The sequence below is a fragment of the Brachypodium distachyon genome, chromosome 1 (assembly GCF_000005505.3).
Source record: "Brachypodium distachyon strain Bd21 chromosome 1, Brachypodium_distachyon_v3.0, whole genome shotgun sequence".
Classification (NCBI taxonomy): domain Eukaryota; kingdom Viridiplantae; phylum Streptophyta; class Magnoliopsida; order Poales; family Poaceae; genus Brachypodium; species Brachypodium distachyon.
The window spans coordinates 23,132,476-23,144,674 of record NC_016131.3 but is presented as its reverse complement, the minus strand read 5'-3'; the positions used below and the strand labels follow the sequence as shown (position 1 = coordinate 23,144,674).

Here is a 12,199-nt window from a genome sequence, read left to right as displayed (position 1 = left end):
TGAACTTTGCCTAGAAATACACCCATGCACAACTTTGCCAATAGAAATCAGTTTTCACAATAGTAGATGTGCAGCTTTGCCAATAGAAATCAGTTGTTTCACAATACTACATACGCAGCTTTGCCAATTGCAATAAATCTCAACTGCAAATTGGCTGCAAGCAATTTTCAATACAAAATCTAGTTATGAGTTTTTCCCATAAATATTCATAGCCATCCATGTGCAACATTCATCCATAAACACATCGTACCATCCATCTGCAGCAGTCTGGTGTAGCTTGGAGGGTTGGGGCTTGGGGTAGCTTGGGGAGGCGGAGGAGGCAGACATGGAGGGCGGACATTGCGGTAAGTGCTCATCAGCGAAGGAGAGAGTCGGGAGATGTGTCCGTTGTGTGACGCACGTGTCGGGAGTGAGAAGGATTTCTTGACTTAAAGTCTGTGACTTCACTAACATGTGGACCCAGCCCCACCTGTCAGTGACTACTTTACGGGCCCCTTCTAGACAGCTTGGGCTTGTGCATATGCCATCTAAAGCTTAACGGTCCAAAAGAGCACAGGTCTGTGGAATCCCTTCGAAATTCTTCTTCCGTTTCAAACAGTTTCTCAAACTTAGCTTTTTTTCTGTGATGAGATGTGCAAGGTCAGGGATTTTTCTGTTTGGGGGAAATGGGCCGAGCGGAGCGGACGAGGTGGATTCGGGAACCCCTGCGGGGTATTTTGACTGTAGTTTGGGTGAAGCTCGATGGCATCAGGAAAAGGCGTGCAAAGAAGCTCGGGAAGCCCTGAATTCGATGCTTCTCAGTACCAACAAGAAAACAAGCAGCTTCGGAAGAAAGCCGGCTTGAAATTTTCCCTTCTAAACAGCTTCGGTATAAGTTGTCTAGAAGGGGACCCAAGTCAGCGGATCCAAGTCCGGTCGGAAGACATGAGTCATAGGTACTGCGGTACCACCACGATGGCTGATGGATTGGGGGGCGAAGAGGCGGAGCTACAGTCAGAGAAGCTATGGCACACAACATACGAGGAAAAAGGGCTCTTTTCGGGACAGTTCACCGTTGTACTGTTCCCGTGACCATTCCCTTTTTTAACATGCACTCAGCTATGAGCCTACAACGTGCTTTCAGCGATTTAGCAACATATAGCTGATAGCTTATGGCCCAAGTTGCAAGGAACTATATCAAATTATCAACAAGGCGAAGTTGTATTTACAGTAAACTAGTTTATCGATTCCCAAGTTTAGACCAACGCTGCTGCAAGTCTGTGCACTCCCTTTTCACCTCGCTACATTTCTGAACAAGCTGCTCTCAGCTAATCATAGAGCCCTTCTTCATACCACACGTCGACCAAAAAATCAACCATCTCCTGCGACAATTTTGTAGTTCACAATATTTGTCAAAAAAAAAAAGTCACAACATAGATGATTTGCATAACACAAAAGGTTTGGCTTGCGGGATCTTACAGACAATGGAATTGGCTGTGGAAAACGCTCACTTGTCGACAAGAGATCATCATATGTTGTGCACCAACTGCAATGAGAAACAGGTAGAAGGGAGCTGAGCGTTGTGATCCCGATAGAAGCATAGAGTTCAGTTTACAGGTAGCCAATGCTAAACAAGGGACATTGGGAGCATGAGACAAGAACTAAAAACATTAATCAGCAAAGGCCAATAATACTATTTTGTAAGATGCTCCTGGAAGTGTGTTGAAAATACTCCCAGAACAACTATATCAGGTTGCCAATACCTTTTGCTGTTCATTCCTATTCATTACACTTAGTACTAATATACTACAAATATATAAAGAAGGCTGAAGGTAAATGCTATTCGGCCAGGCACCAGACAAGAACCAGGAATGGTACTTTTCAGTTTTGCACTGAATAAAGTGAAACAAGGCATATATTTCCAAGGGTAATTAGGAAATCTCCTTGCAATGATTAGAAGTAATCTAACTGTGAATGGAAAAGCTATTTCCAAACAACGCAATCTATCAAATACCTGCACCGTAGTATTACTGTACTCTGGACATTAATCTGTAGAGACAAATTCTGGTAAGGCAAATGAAAGAGCCAGAGAGGAATTGAAACCTTATTATCGGCTCTCGTGCAGCCTCTTTGGGAACTTTCTCCTGATCTCCAATCCATTGACTTCTCATCTTAGCCCATGCCATAGCAGCTGCAGAACAGAGTTTAGTACGGCCTATCAAGATTATGTTTGTTCCCTTGAAAGTTGACACGGATAAATATCTTAATATTTAATAACTGATGGGAAAAAAATTCTTAACAGAATAGGTTCCTAGATATAAATACAATAAGGCTCTGTTTGGATGTTGGAATTGAATTGGGTCAGGCTACAATCAACATTTTTGTTTGGCTATCAAAGATATTGTAGACCGGAAACGAAGCTACATGTGGATTCCAAAACGTGTTTGGTTGTGCAAGGAAATGGGAACCTGTCAATCTGGTGTTGACCTCACTCAGTGCTATGAGACTCTAACTACCAATGCAGCAAAAATGGAACGCCGTCGTTGGACCATCTGCATGCACCTGATGCTCACCTCAGGCAGCGCTGCATCAGGCCACCACCGGAAGGCCAACAAGGGCAAGCTCCTCTTCCCCAAATCGTATTGTTGCCAGAGACTGTGACCACCTCTGTCATCAGTGCCAGATCTTGGCAGGTCACATATGAGTAAGGATGGGAAGCAGCAGAGCTCGAATGTGGCAGTGGAGCTAGATTGATGGAGAAGAAGGGTACTGGAGTCTTACGGGTGGGCCGGCGGCCGATCTGCATGGGCCAGCTGTCAGAGGGGCTGCTGGAGGAGACGAGTTACTGGAGAGTCCGAGGTGAGAACGAGAGGCCAGAGATGAGGGTCGGCAGTGCCAACGTTTGTCCAGGGATGGGGGGTCACTGTCTCGCTGGCAGTAAAGAGTCGCCGGAGATGGTGCCTATGAAGCTCTAGTCGGAGGAGACGAGTGACTTGATTCCTAATGATTCAGAGATGTTGGGCTCAGTATTGAGGGGCTGCTATGTTAGTTGTCTCACGATTCCTCCAAAATTGATCCTAATTCCAATTCTCCAATTCGACACCCATTTCCGCAAACCAAACAGTACATAAGGACAAAACAGTCAAACACTACTCCACCAAACAAATTATAACCTAACCTGGGCCATTTAAAAGCATGGTAATATGAAACACCATAGAAAATTCTACTCCGTATATGCACAACATTGCAATTTAACAAGTGAAAATAGTAATAATGCTACAGCACAAAAACAATGATTAATCATTTAATTTGACCTGACTGGTGAAGTTCGATACAGTTGAAAGCTGATGTTTTCATGCTAATCGATTGAAGTTACAATACTACAGCTGCCAACTAATTTCGCTCATAATCAAACTAACTTATCAAATTAGTTAGCATGTGTGTATTATACAGTTAACTACAAATATAAGTTACTGAACTTAGCAAACAAGAATATAAATCAAACCATACCATGATTGATGAATGAAGTGTCTTTCCCATTTTCCGCTGACATCTTAGACTCATTGACTATTGAGTTGGGAAGTGACGAGACATTTCCCTCAAGAGAGACTGATAAGTTAGCATTGTTCTCCATTGTTTCTGGACCCGATGAACATCGCCTTCTTTTTCCAATGGGAGAATGGTTAGGTTTCTTCCTTAGAGATGCTTGCAGTTTAGAATCTTGGGGTGACTGGCATTTACTTAAATTACCAATGCAACCACTGCACTGCATAAAACAAACATCAGAAATATTGAGCTGTGAATTGCTCAAAAGATGGCATCAAAATAATCAGAGAGGTCCATGAATTACAAAATTGGATACTCTCTAATTACATTTAAAATGAAGAAAAAGATAAATGGATGTGATAAGATGATATTAATGTTGTTTGTTCTAAATATGAAAACCTACCCCATATAAGCTCGAACACGAGTTCATGCGAAAGATCTGCCGAACAGGGCGTCAACGGAACAATTAACCAAGGCAGATGGATTACCCCCTCAAAAAAATTAATTCCTGAAAGAAAAAAAAAGGCTGTCACTTAAACAAGAAGCAGTTATCATCTTAATACGGACGTGCTGAGGAAAAGAAGCAGTTATCAGCAGTTGTAATGGGGATGTCAAAACAAATAACATCGGATATAGGCAATGAAATAGCCTTTTCCTAATACCATATGAAGTAAAGCACATCACGCAAGACAATGTATATTTCTAACAAACTGGTTTTTCACAGTTCACCTGAGGAACTAAAAAATTCAGCCACTTAACCTCATCTGGACACTGGCGAGTAATTAACACCCACAAATCCATGCCATCTTACTGCAATGCTTGTATTTCATTATTTCACAATTGCAGATACTTTCCCTAAAAAACAGTATGCAAGATACAAGCACCGGCAGAGCTACGTTGTAGCCAGGGGGGCGCCACCCCCCAGCTTAATTTTTTCTTATCTATTGTATCAGTTAGTAATTAGCTATAGCTGAAAAAAAAATCAGATCATCTGGTCCTCCCATAGGCTAACGTACGTAACGAGAAGGCTGAGGCATTTGGCAAGGAGAAAAGAACAGGACAAATCAACAGATTTTGTGAGGTTTCAGACTAACCCATAGGCTGTAATGCCATCCTGCCGCAAAATCTAATTAAAAAGCAGCTCATCCGCTTCTTTTGGAAGAAACAAATTAGCTGCTAAATCAATAAGTTTCATGAAAAAAAGATAAAATAAATCATTGTCAAATTATGTTACCATCATGCATTATTGAGCCCTCAATCTTGTATTTTCCTTCTCATTTTTGAATTCAAATTTTTTCACTAAATAAGTTGACGAGGTAAATGGCAGTATAATTTGATTATTTGCGAACATGTTGGTCCACGATATAGGAATTTCATTGCAAATAGTTCAATTCTTGCTAGAATCAGGAAAATTCCTGCATTACAGAACTCCCGCTTTGACATTATAATCCACAGTAACAATATCGCATCATTCAGCCAGGCTCTAATTTAGTACTCCGTTTCTCCCTTTTGAATTCCAACCATCACACATAGAAGCTGGCAAACATAACAGTTGCATATCCACCCTGTCATATATGATCCCCATTCTTCAAGGACAGAAGTAATCTGATATGATTGACATGCACAATCCAGCTCTAATCACGGTAAATCGAACATAAACGCATGGAAGTTGATTAGCCTTGGCGAGATATTCCAAGCAACTCTTGGAAATCACCTTACCGCAAGCAGAGAAGGCCCCAAATTGGGCAACAAGTGTCAGAATCAAACAGGTAACCGGAAGGCGAAAGGCCCTAAATACTAATCCGCTGCCACTCGCGCAAGAACATCCACGCAAGACAGAGGTCTCGCCGCGGAATTCGTGACGGGCCAATCCCAAATGAATTTCTAGAATTCGATGCTTACCAAAGAATCAAAGAAGAATGAATGGGTACCGAAAATGCACAGGGATTGGACAGGATCAGAAACGCACCTCGCAATCCAGGAAGGAATGCAGGAACAATCGAAATCCCCTCTGTACACTCGCTCCTCCTTCCGGGAGGAGAGAGGAAGAACGATTCGAGAGGGAGAGATGGGGGGAGGGGACGAAGGAGGAAGGAAGGAAGGAAGGAATTGCGGCGGCTGGTGCTTGCCCAGAGATGAAAGGCCAGAGCCCCCCACCCTCCCTAGACCCGTAGACCGTCTCCACGGTACCGGTTCAGGTACCGCTACCGGGTGAGCCGTGGGCGGAAGGATGAGATCCGATGGAGGTAAGGTTACAGGAGCAGCGAGGCGTGTGGACCAGGCGTATTACGCGCGCGTGAGCCGGGTTGGTGAGCGCCCGCCCGCCCGCCCGGAACAAGGACCGAGATATGACCGGCGACGCGGCCGGTTCCGGATTCGACGACGACCCTCGCGCTATCCCTGTCACGTAGTAGGAGTACAACTTCTTTTTCTAACAAATACCTGTCACGGGTAGAGTGGTACTCTCACTTGCCAGTGCTGCGTTGCCAAATTGACCCGTCCTCTTTTTTTTTTCCGGAACCTCGTTCAATAAGAAAAAAAAAATGGTTCCGTTTATGAGAAAAATCGAGCCGAAATCCGTACAAACACACAGCAACGACGATAGAGAGCCTCATCACATGACAAGAGATCGAAGCCACAACACCACACACCGGGATCCGGGACCGCCGTCCCGACATCCACTCCTCGCACGTGAGCCACAACGCCGCACGACTCGGACACCTTGCAACCCTAGCTACACAAGAAGACCGCTTGCTGTCGGGCCGACGAAACTCGCAACCCACGTGGCATAGCTCCGCCGCCCCAACCAAGCTAAATGACAACCTCACCTCCTAAGGCCGCCACCGCAAAGCTTTCGAGGCCGCCGCCTCGACTTCCACAGAGCAATCTGAGGTTGCTGCCCCGACATCCACAAGCCCCGACGACAAAGACTCAATCCACAGCCATGTGCCCCTGCTAGCCACAAGGGAGGGTTCTCCAAAGGTGACGCCTCCAAGGAGGACCACGACGTATAGACGACGCCATCACCTGCTCCAATTGAAGCTTGGGTTTTCACCCGGAGAACACAATAACCTGCAGCCAAGGGGAGGAAAGAAGCTTCACGGCGACGCCTTCAAGAAGGAAAAACGACGCCCGAAGACGCCATCAACGCCGGCACCGACCAAGATTAGTGCAAGGATTTCTCCCAAAGCTCTTCTTCCCCGACCAAACCCCACGGGAGCCCATGAAGCTGCCTCATGCGCATTTGCCGCCGACTGCCAAACACCACCAACACGTGGCACAAACACCGCAGCACCTCTCTCCACAATGAACGCCGCCGCACCTATCCGGGGCAGCTCCGCACGAGCAGAACCCCACCCCGGCCGCCACTCACATCCCAGGGCCGCCGGCCCAGCCTCCTTGCCGCCGACGTCGCGCCCATGCGCCATCTCCGCCGGCCAGCGCCTCCCGCGCCACGCGACCACTGAGTAGCCAGCTCTTGGTCCTCAACCTCCGACCGACGAACCGCCCCGCGCCATTGAGCCAAGGAGCCTCGCAGTCGTAGGCCACCAACTCCAGATCTGGGCGTGAGGCCCGAGATCCCGCGCCCCACCACGCCGCAGCACTCGAATGAAGCCCACCGCGTTGGTGAGGAGGAAGGCTGGCAGGCCGCTGCTGTGCCCCGGAGCCGCCGCTCCGGCTTCCCGCACCGGAGATCCAGTCGGCGCCGCCCCAGATCGACGTCGTCCGGCACCGCGCGCCTCAAGAGCAACCCCGCACCGCCTTCGGCCGTGGGGCCCGCCGTCGGCAGAGGCTGCCGCCGGCGGCGGCAAGGGGAGATCCGGTGGGGAGTTGAGTTGGGCTTCGATGGGTTTTGCTCCCGGTGTCGCCTGGGTGCGACACGGGAGGCAGGGGGTTCGTTGCCTTCGACGAATATTGACCCCACCCTCTCATCTCATGCCAAGCAAAGTGTGTCAGGGTCACGCTATCGCTTGATTATTGACTTCACATTTTCGTTGCTGGCGATCGACGCGCTCGCGTGCCACATTGATCAGGCCCGACCTATTCGCGTCCTCCTTTTCGAGAGAAAAAATGCTCAATGATCTTCGGTGCTCTCGGACTAGACAAACATTCTTGGGTTTCTTGTTCAGAAATATTTTTCCATGGTTTTTTTTCTAAAATACACCCGAACAGGTGTATCATCCATTAAACAAGGAGGTTGCGGCGCAGCAAAGTTGGCCCAAGGCCGAGTTTACAACAGGATTAGCCCATATCTCTCCACTCAGCAACAACAGGTAAACTGCTAAACAAGGAATCCCCTAGCAAACCAGCTTGTCTCCAGGCGCTCCCTTCGACTACCAAATCGGCAACTACCCGGCTAACACTAGTCCGAACCTTATCGAAGACGATTTTGTTCCGGTGCTTCTATAGCGACCAACAAACCAACGTCGCCATTGTAGCCGCTCTTTCCTAGCTAGGCGACCAGCTTGTTTCCATGGGTTTTTGGTTTACATGCATCTCTATCGAAAATCATAAGCAAAATATGCATTTAAATTTATGACCCCTCTTAAATGAGGTGTCACTTAAATCCTTTAGTGTTGGTTCTATTGCTCGTGAGCAAGATATGGACCTAGTACTGATTTGGAAGTGTACATTGAGGTCAAGAATCTTGAATCGTCCATTTTGTACTAAGTGGGCGACACATTTTTATGGATCGGAGGGAATAGAACTTAGAAGTCAAGGCATGTACAAATTCTTCATCAAGAATCTGTGCAAGTAATTCGGTCTAAGTATTACTCCCTCAGTCTCATAATAAGTGTCGAAATATTATACAGTATGTATGTAGACATTTTTTAAGTATAGATACATTCATATTTGGACAAATTTGAGACAATTAATATGGGACGGAGGAAGTATTCTTTTGGTGAATTCCATTTTCTACCCCTGCTTTAACTTTTGTTTATTTTTCCCATTTGAAGAATTTTTTTTGCGAGAACTTTTTAAGAATTGAGAGGGTGCAGATACGCTTGTACACCTTGGGCAAAAAGGGACCCGAACTTTGCACAGGTAATGTAAAGCATGGAAATTTATGTGCACTGAATCATCTAAAAAAAAATTATGTGCACTGATATCTTTGCTTTTTAATTATATATCTTTGCACAATGCGGACATGCAGAGAGCAAAAAACCAGATAGAGAATAAGATCACAATAAGGTACGTGCATGCGTATAGTAATCGATCGATCCTGGAGAGAATCCTAGAATAACAAACCTGATCCTGGAGAATATGGTCTGTTTCGGCTTCTGGTACGTACGTGCATGGCTGCATGCTGCTAGTCGTTTCAATGGAAGAATCGTCAATTGGTTCGCTGCTAGACTGCTAATCAATCAGCGTATGATGGACGTACGTACGTGTGGGATTTGATCATCGTGATCCATCGATCACACGATCGAGACGGCAACAAATTAACTGAAGCTATCATGTATACCGTCTCCTCGTGGTCAGAAATTTTGAATAACAAATCGAACGGGAAGATTAACTAATGAGAGTTTGGAAAATTAAACTGTGTCAAACATAGGACTGATGTGCGGACTCGACCTGTCATAACTTGGGAAAAATGGGGAAAACATGCACTAGATGGAGTAATCTGTGTCACAACTTAGGTGCTTGGAGTGGTTAATTAGCATCAGAGCCTGCTGATTGTGAAAAATGTATGAATGATTCTTTTAACTATGAAATAAATCATGGCACCTTTCATGTGCCATTGAATTGATGAAATGCAAAGAAAAAAAATATTAGGGCTTAATCACTTGAGAAATAAGAATTTCTGAGCCGTCCGATCAACCTTGAGAATCGCGGAGCTGCCTTTATACTTTTGTCCATGTGCCTTTATCATCGACCGGTAAATTGTTATTTTTCGGTCGATGCCTAGTCAGGCCAAACAAAAATCGAAAATAAAAGAGCCCACATTCCTAATGAAGAAATGGCACCATTTGAAAGAGGTGTTCATTAAATAATGAAAATGTGACAATTAATAATGGTAAATGATTCATGCTGACCAGACGATCTGCGTCTTTACCCGTGTGTTTCTCCTCCTGTTCTTTTTTTTTCTCTACAGTCCGAATTGATGAAACATAATATAAATTGTTCATGTTCTTAGATTATAAATTGGTAGTTTGGTAAAAAAAAAAGAACTTGATATGTTGAGAAATGTTTTTCCATGGGTTTCTATCGAAAATCATACATAAATGTTATGAAATCAAGAATTCATTTTATGAAATCTTGAATCCAAACAAAATATATGCATTTAAATTTATGACGCCTCTTAAAAGAGGTGCCTCTTAAATTCTTATGTTTTGGTTGTAATGCTGCAGTGACTAAGATATGTACCCGTACGTGCTGATTTGTAAGCGGACGTTGAGGTCAAGAATCTTAAATATTGGAACTTGCTAGAAGTCAAGATATATACAAATTGTTCATCAAGAATCTGTGCAGGTAATCCAGTCTAAGTACTTTCCATATATGTTTTTCGCTTTGGAGACAAACATTCATTTTTACAGTCTAACCCAGACTATAGACTCTGTACTTAAGAAGGCGAGATACAACTCCAGGCCTTGCACAAGTGTTCTGAAGTTCAGAACACAACCAACGCTGCCATTTCTGAAGTTGACAGCATCCAATTACAGTTCGATCAAATGATCAATGAATGGTACGCTATGTACTACTCCGGAGTACCTATTACAAACTAGGACCGTGCCTGCACGAACGCCGGCAGAGGAATCATGGTGTGGCGGCGAGGCAAGAAGGTCGGCATGGGAATCATGCTCGGCTCCGGCGAGGCGATGAAGCTCGGCCCAGAGAACACGAGCTGCGTGCGCGCGGCCGTCGCAATCATCTTCTTCGACTTTGTCTCGTCCTCTGGCGCTTCCTTGTCGACAACGATGCTCGTCTTCTGCTCCGGCTGGTCGGCATCAGCCCGTGCTGCTGCCCGGGGCTTCTTGTGCGCGTCCCAGCGATCGGCGGAGTTGGCGCGGCCTGGGCTGGTACTACTGCCGCACGACGATGCTGGGCTCCTGGGGCGGTTCTTGTGCGCGTCCCACCTCTCGACGGAGTCGGCGCGACCAGGTTTAGGAAACTTGGGGTTAGAAGCCGCCGGCAGGATGATGATGATGATGCACGGCGACGGCGTGATCGTCCAAGGAGGGGTCGGGAGCAGAGCGGGGAGAAGCGCCCCGGCAGCCTTGGCCATGGCTCGCTCGACTGACGCCATGGATCAAAGATCTCTTGATCTTCTTGCTTTCTTGATCTTGATCACCGTTCGCGCGGTGAGGAGAGGTGCTTGCTTGATCGCTGGGGAACGAACGAAGAGATGTCGATTTGATGGGCTGTGGGAATTAAGGTGGGTGCATATTTATTTGCTTGGCTGTGCGAATTGAGAGGCCGTCTCGGACTAGGAGGATGCCACCGACGTTCCATGGAGCAGAGGGGGGCGCAAAATTAAGCCGTGACTCCGAAATGAACCCCAATTCCATCGGCAGTTGCTGTCTCCATCACCGACCTTCATGCTTGCTTGGCTTCGAAGAAGAAAACGATGGGAAGACGCTTAGGGAGAAGACGCTTTCACCTGATCAGGACACTTGCTCCAGGGGAGCTCGTCAAAGATAACAGTTTAATGCGTGGTACATTAACTTCACAAAGATAGCCGTTTAATGCGCTCTGTTCACAAAATATACTCAAACATGTTTATCCTTTCCATTTATGTGCATTTGAGATCAAATAGAGGAATTAACCCATTAACGGCTACTCCCTCTGTTCCGTAAACGCACGCATACATTTCGAGATTTTGCTTTCACCATCAATTAAATCAAAAAAATGTGAACTATGTATTATAAAACTTATAGCATTGGAAACTCCTTTTAGATATGAATCTATTGGTATAATTTTTGTAACATGGAATTCACATTTTGTTGGTGTAATTGATGATTTAAGTTAGACTTCGAGATGCGTGGGCACGTTATATTTTGGAACGGAGGGAGTAACATGCATACGTGCGCACGTGCGAGTCTTTTTGGCGAGGACTTAATCCATTAAGCATGCTAACATGCATACCCGCACACGTGCAAGTCTTTTGGGTGAGAAAAGTCGGCACACGAGGTAGGGTGGTGTGTACCATTTAATAAATAGGTCCTTAGAGTTTAATTGGATGTATTTTTTGCAAAATTATCATAGTACCATGATATCCATTCTGTGTCACCTGACGAACCGCTCAACTCTCACGTGTTTACCTTTCTCCCACCGTTACCGAGGTCCTCTTCCGTAGCAGAACCCTTATTTCATAGATCTAGCAAGAAATGACATGGAGATTCCCAAATCAAAATCCTAATAATTCACCATAAAGGCAATATGTATACTCCCTCAGTCCCGTATTAAGTGACGAAATATTATATGCATCTAGTTTCTTTTTAGTATAGATACATCCATATTTGAACAAATTTAAGTCAATATTGGACAGAGGGAGTAGATTAGTAGTGATGGTGTACACAATGAAAATGGAGACAGGTGAAAGCATTAGGGTCCTCTCGCAAAAGAAGGAGTTGATTTGATCTGATGAAAAAAAAAGCAAATTATAAACACGTTTGCTAAAAGGGGAACCAAAATGCTCATTTTAACCAAGTTTTTCTCTCTCTCTAAAATC

General features: G+C 45.4%; 1 protein-coding gene across 3 annotated transcripts; it reads right to left on the bottom strand.

Moving 5' to 3' along the window:
• Nucleotides 1–983: 983 nt before the first annotated feature.
• On the bottom strand, nt 984–5,750 carry LOC100828365. 3 transcript variants are annotated; one of them, XM_024463660.1, is made up of 6 exons: nt 5,495–5,750; nt 3,929–4,033; nt 3,490–3,745; nt 2,083–2,170; nt 1,463–1,525; nt 984–1,361 (listed from the first exon to the last, which is right to left on the bottom strand). In XM_024463660.1, the coding sequence occupies exons 2-6, from the start codon at nt 3,953–3,955 to the stop codon at nt 1,304–1,306; spliced, it is 492 nt and encodes a 163-aa protein (XP_024319428.1). In that variant the 5' UTR covers nt 3,956–4,033; nt 5,495–5,750; the 3' UTR covers nt 984–1,303. The 3 variants fall into 3 exon arrangements, with proteins under 3 accessions (XP_024319428.1, XP_014756531.1, XP_003563127.1); XM_014901045.2 differs by having other exon boundaries at nt 1,459–1,525; nt 3,490–3,740; nt 5,495–5,746; XM_003563079.4 differs by having other exon boundaries at nt 1,459–1,525; nt 5,495–5,744.
• Between the last annotated feature and the right edge of the window lie 6,449 nt (nt 5,751–12,199).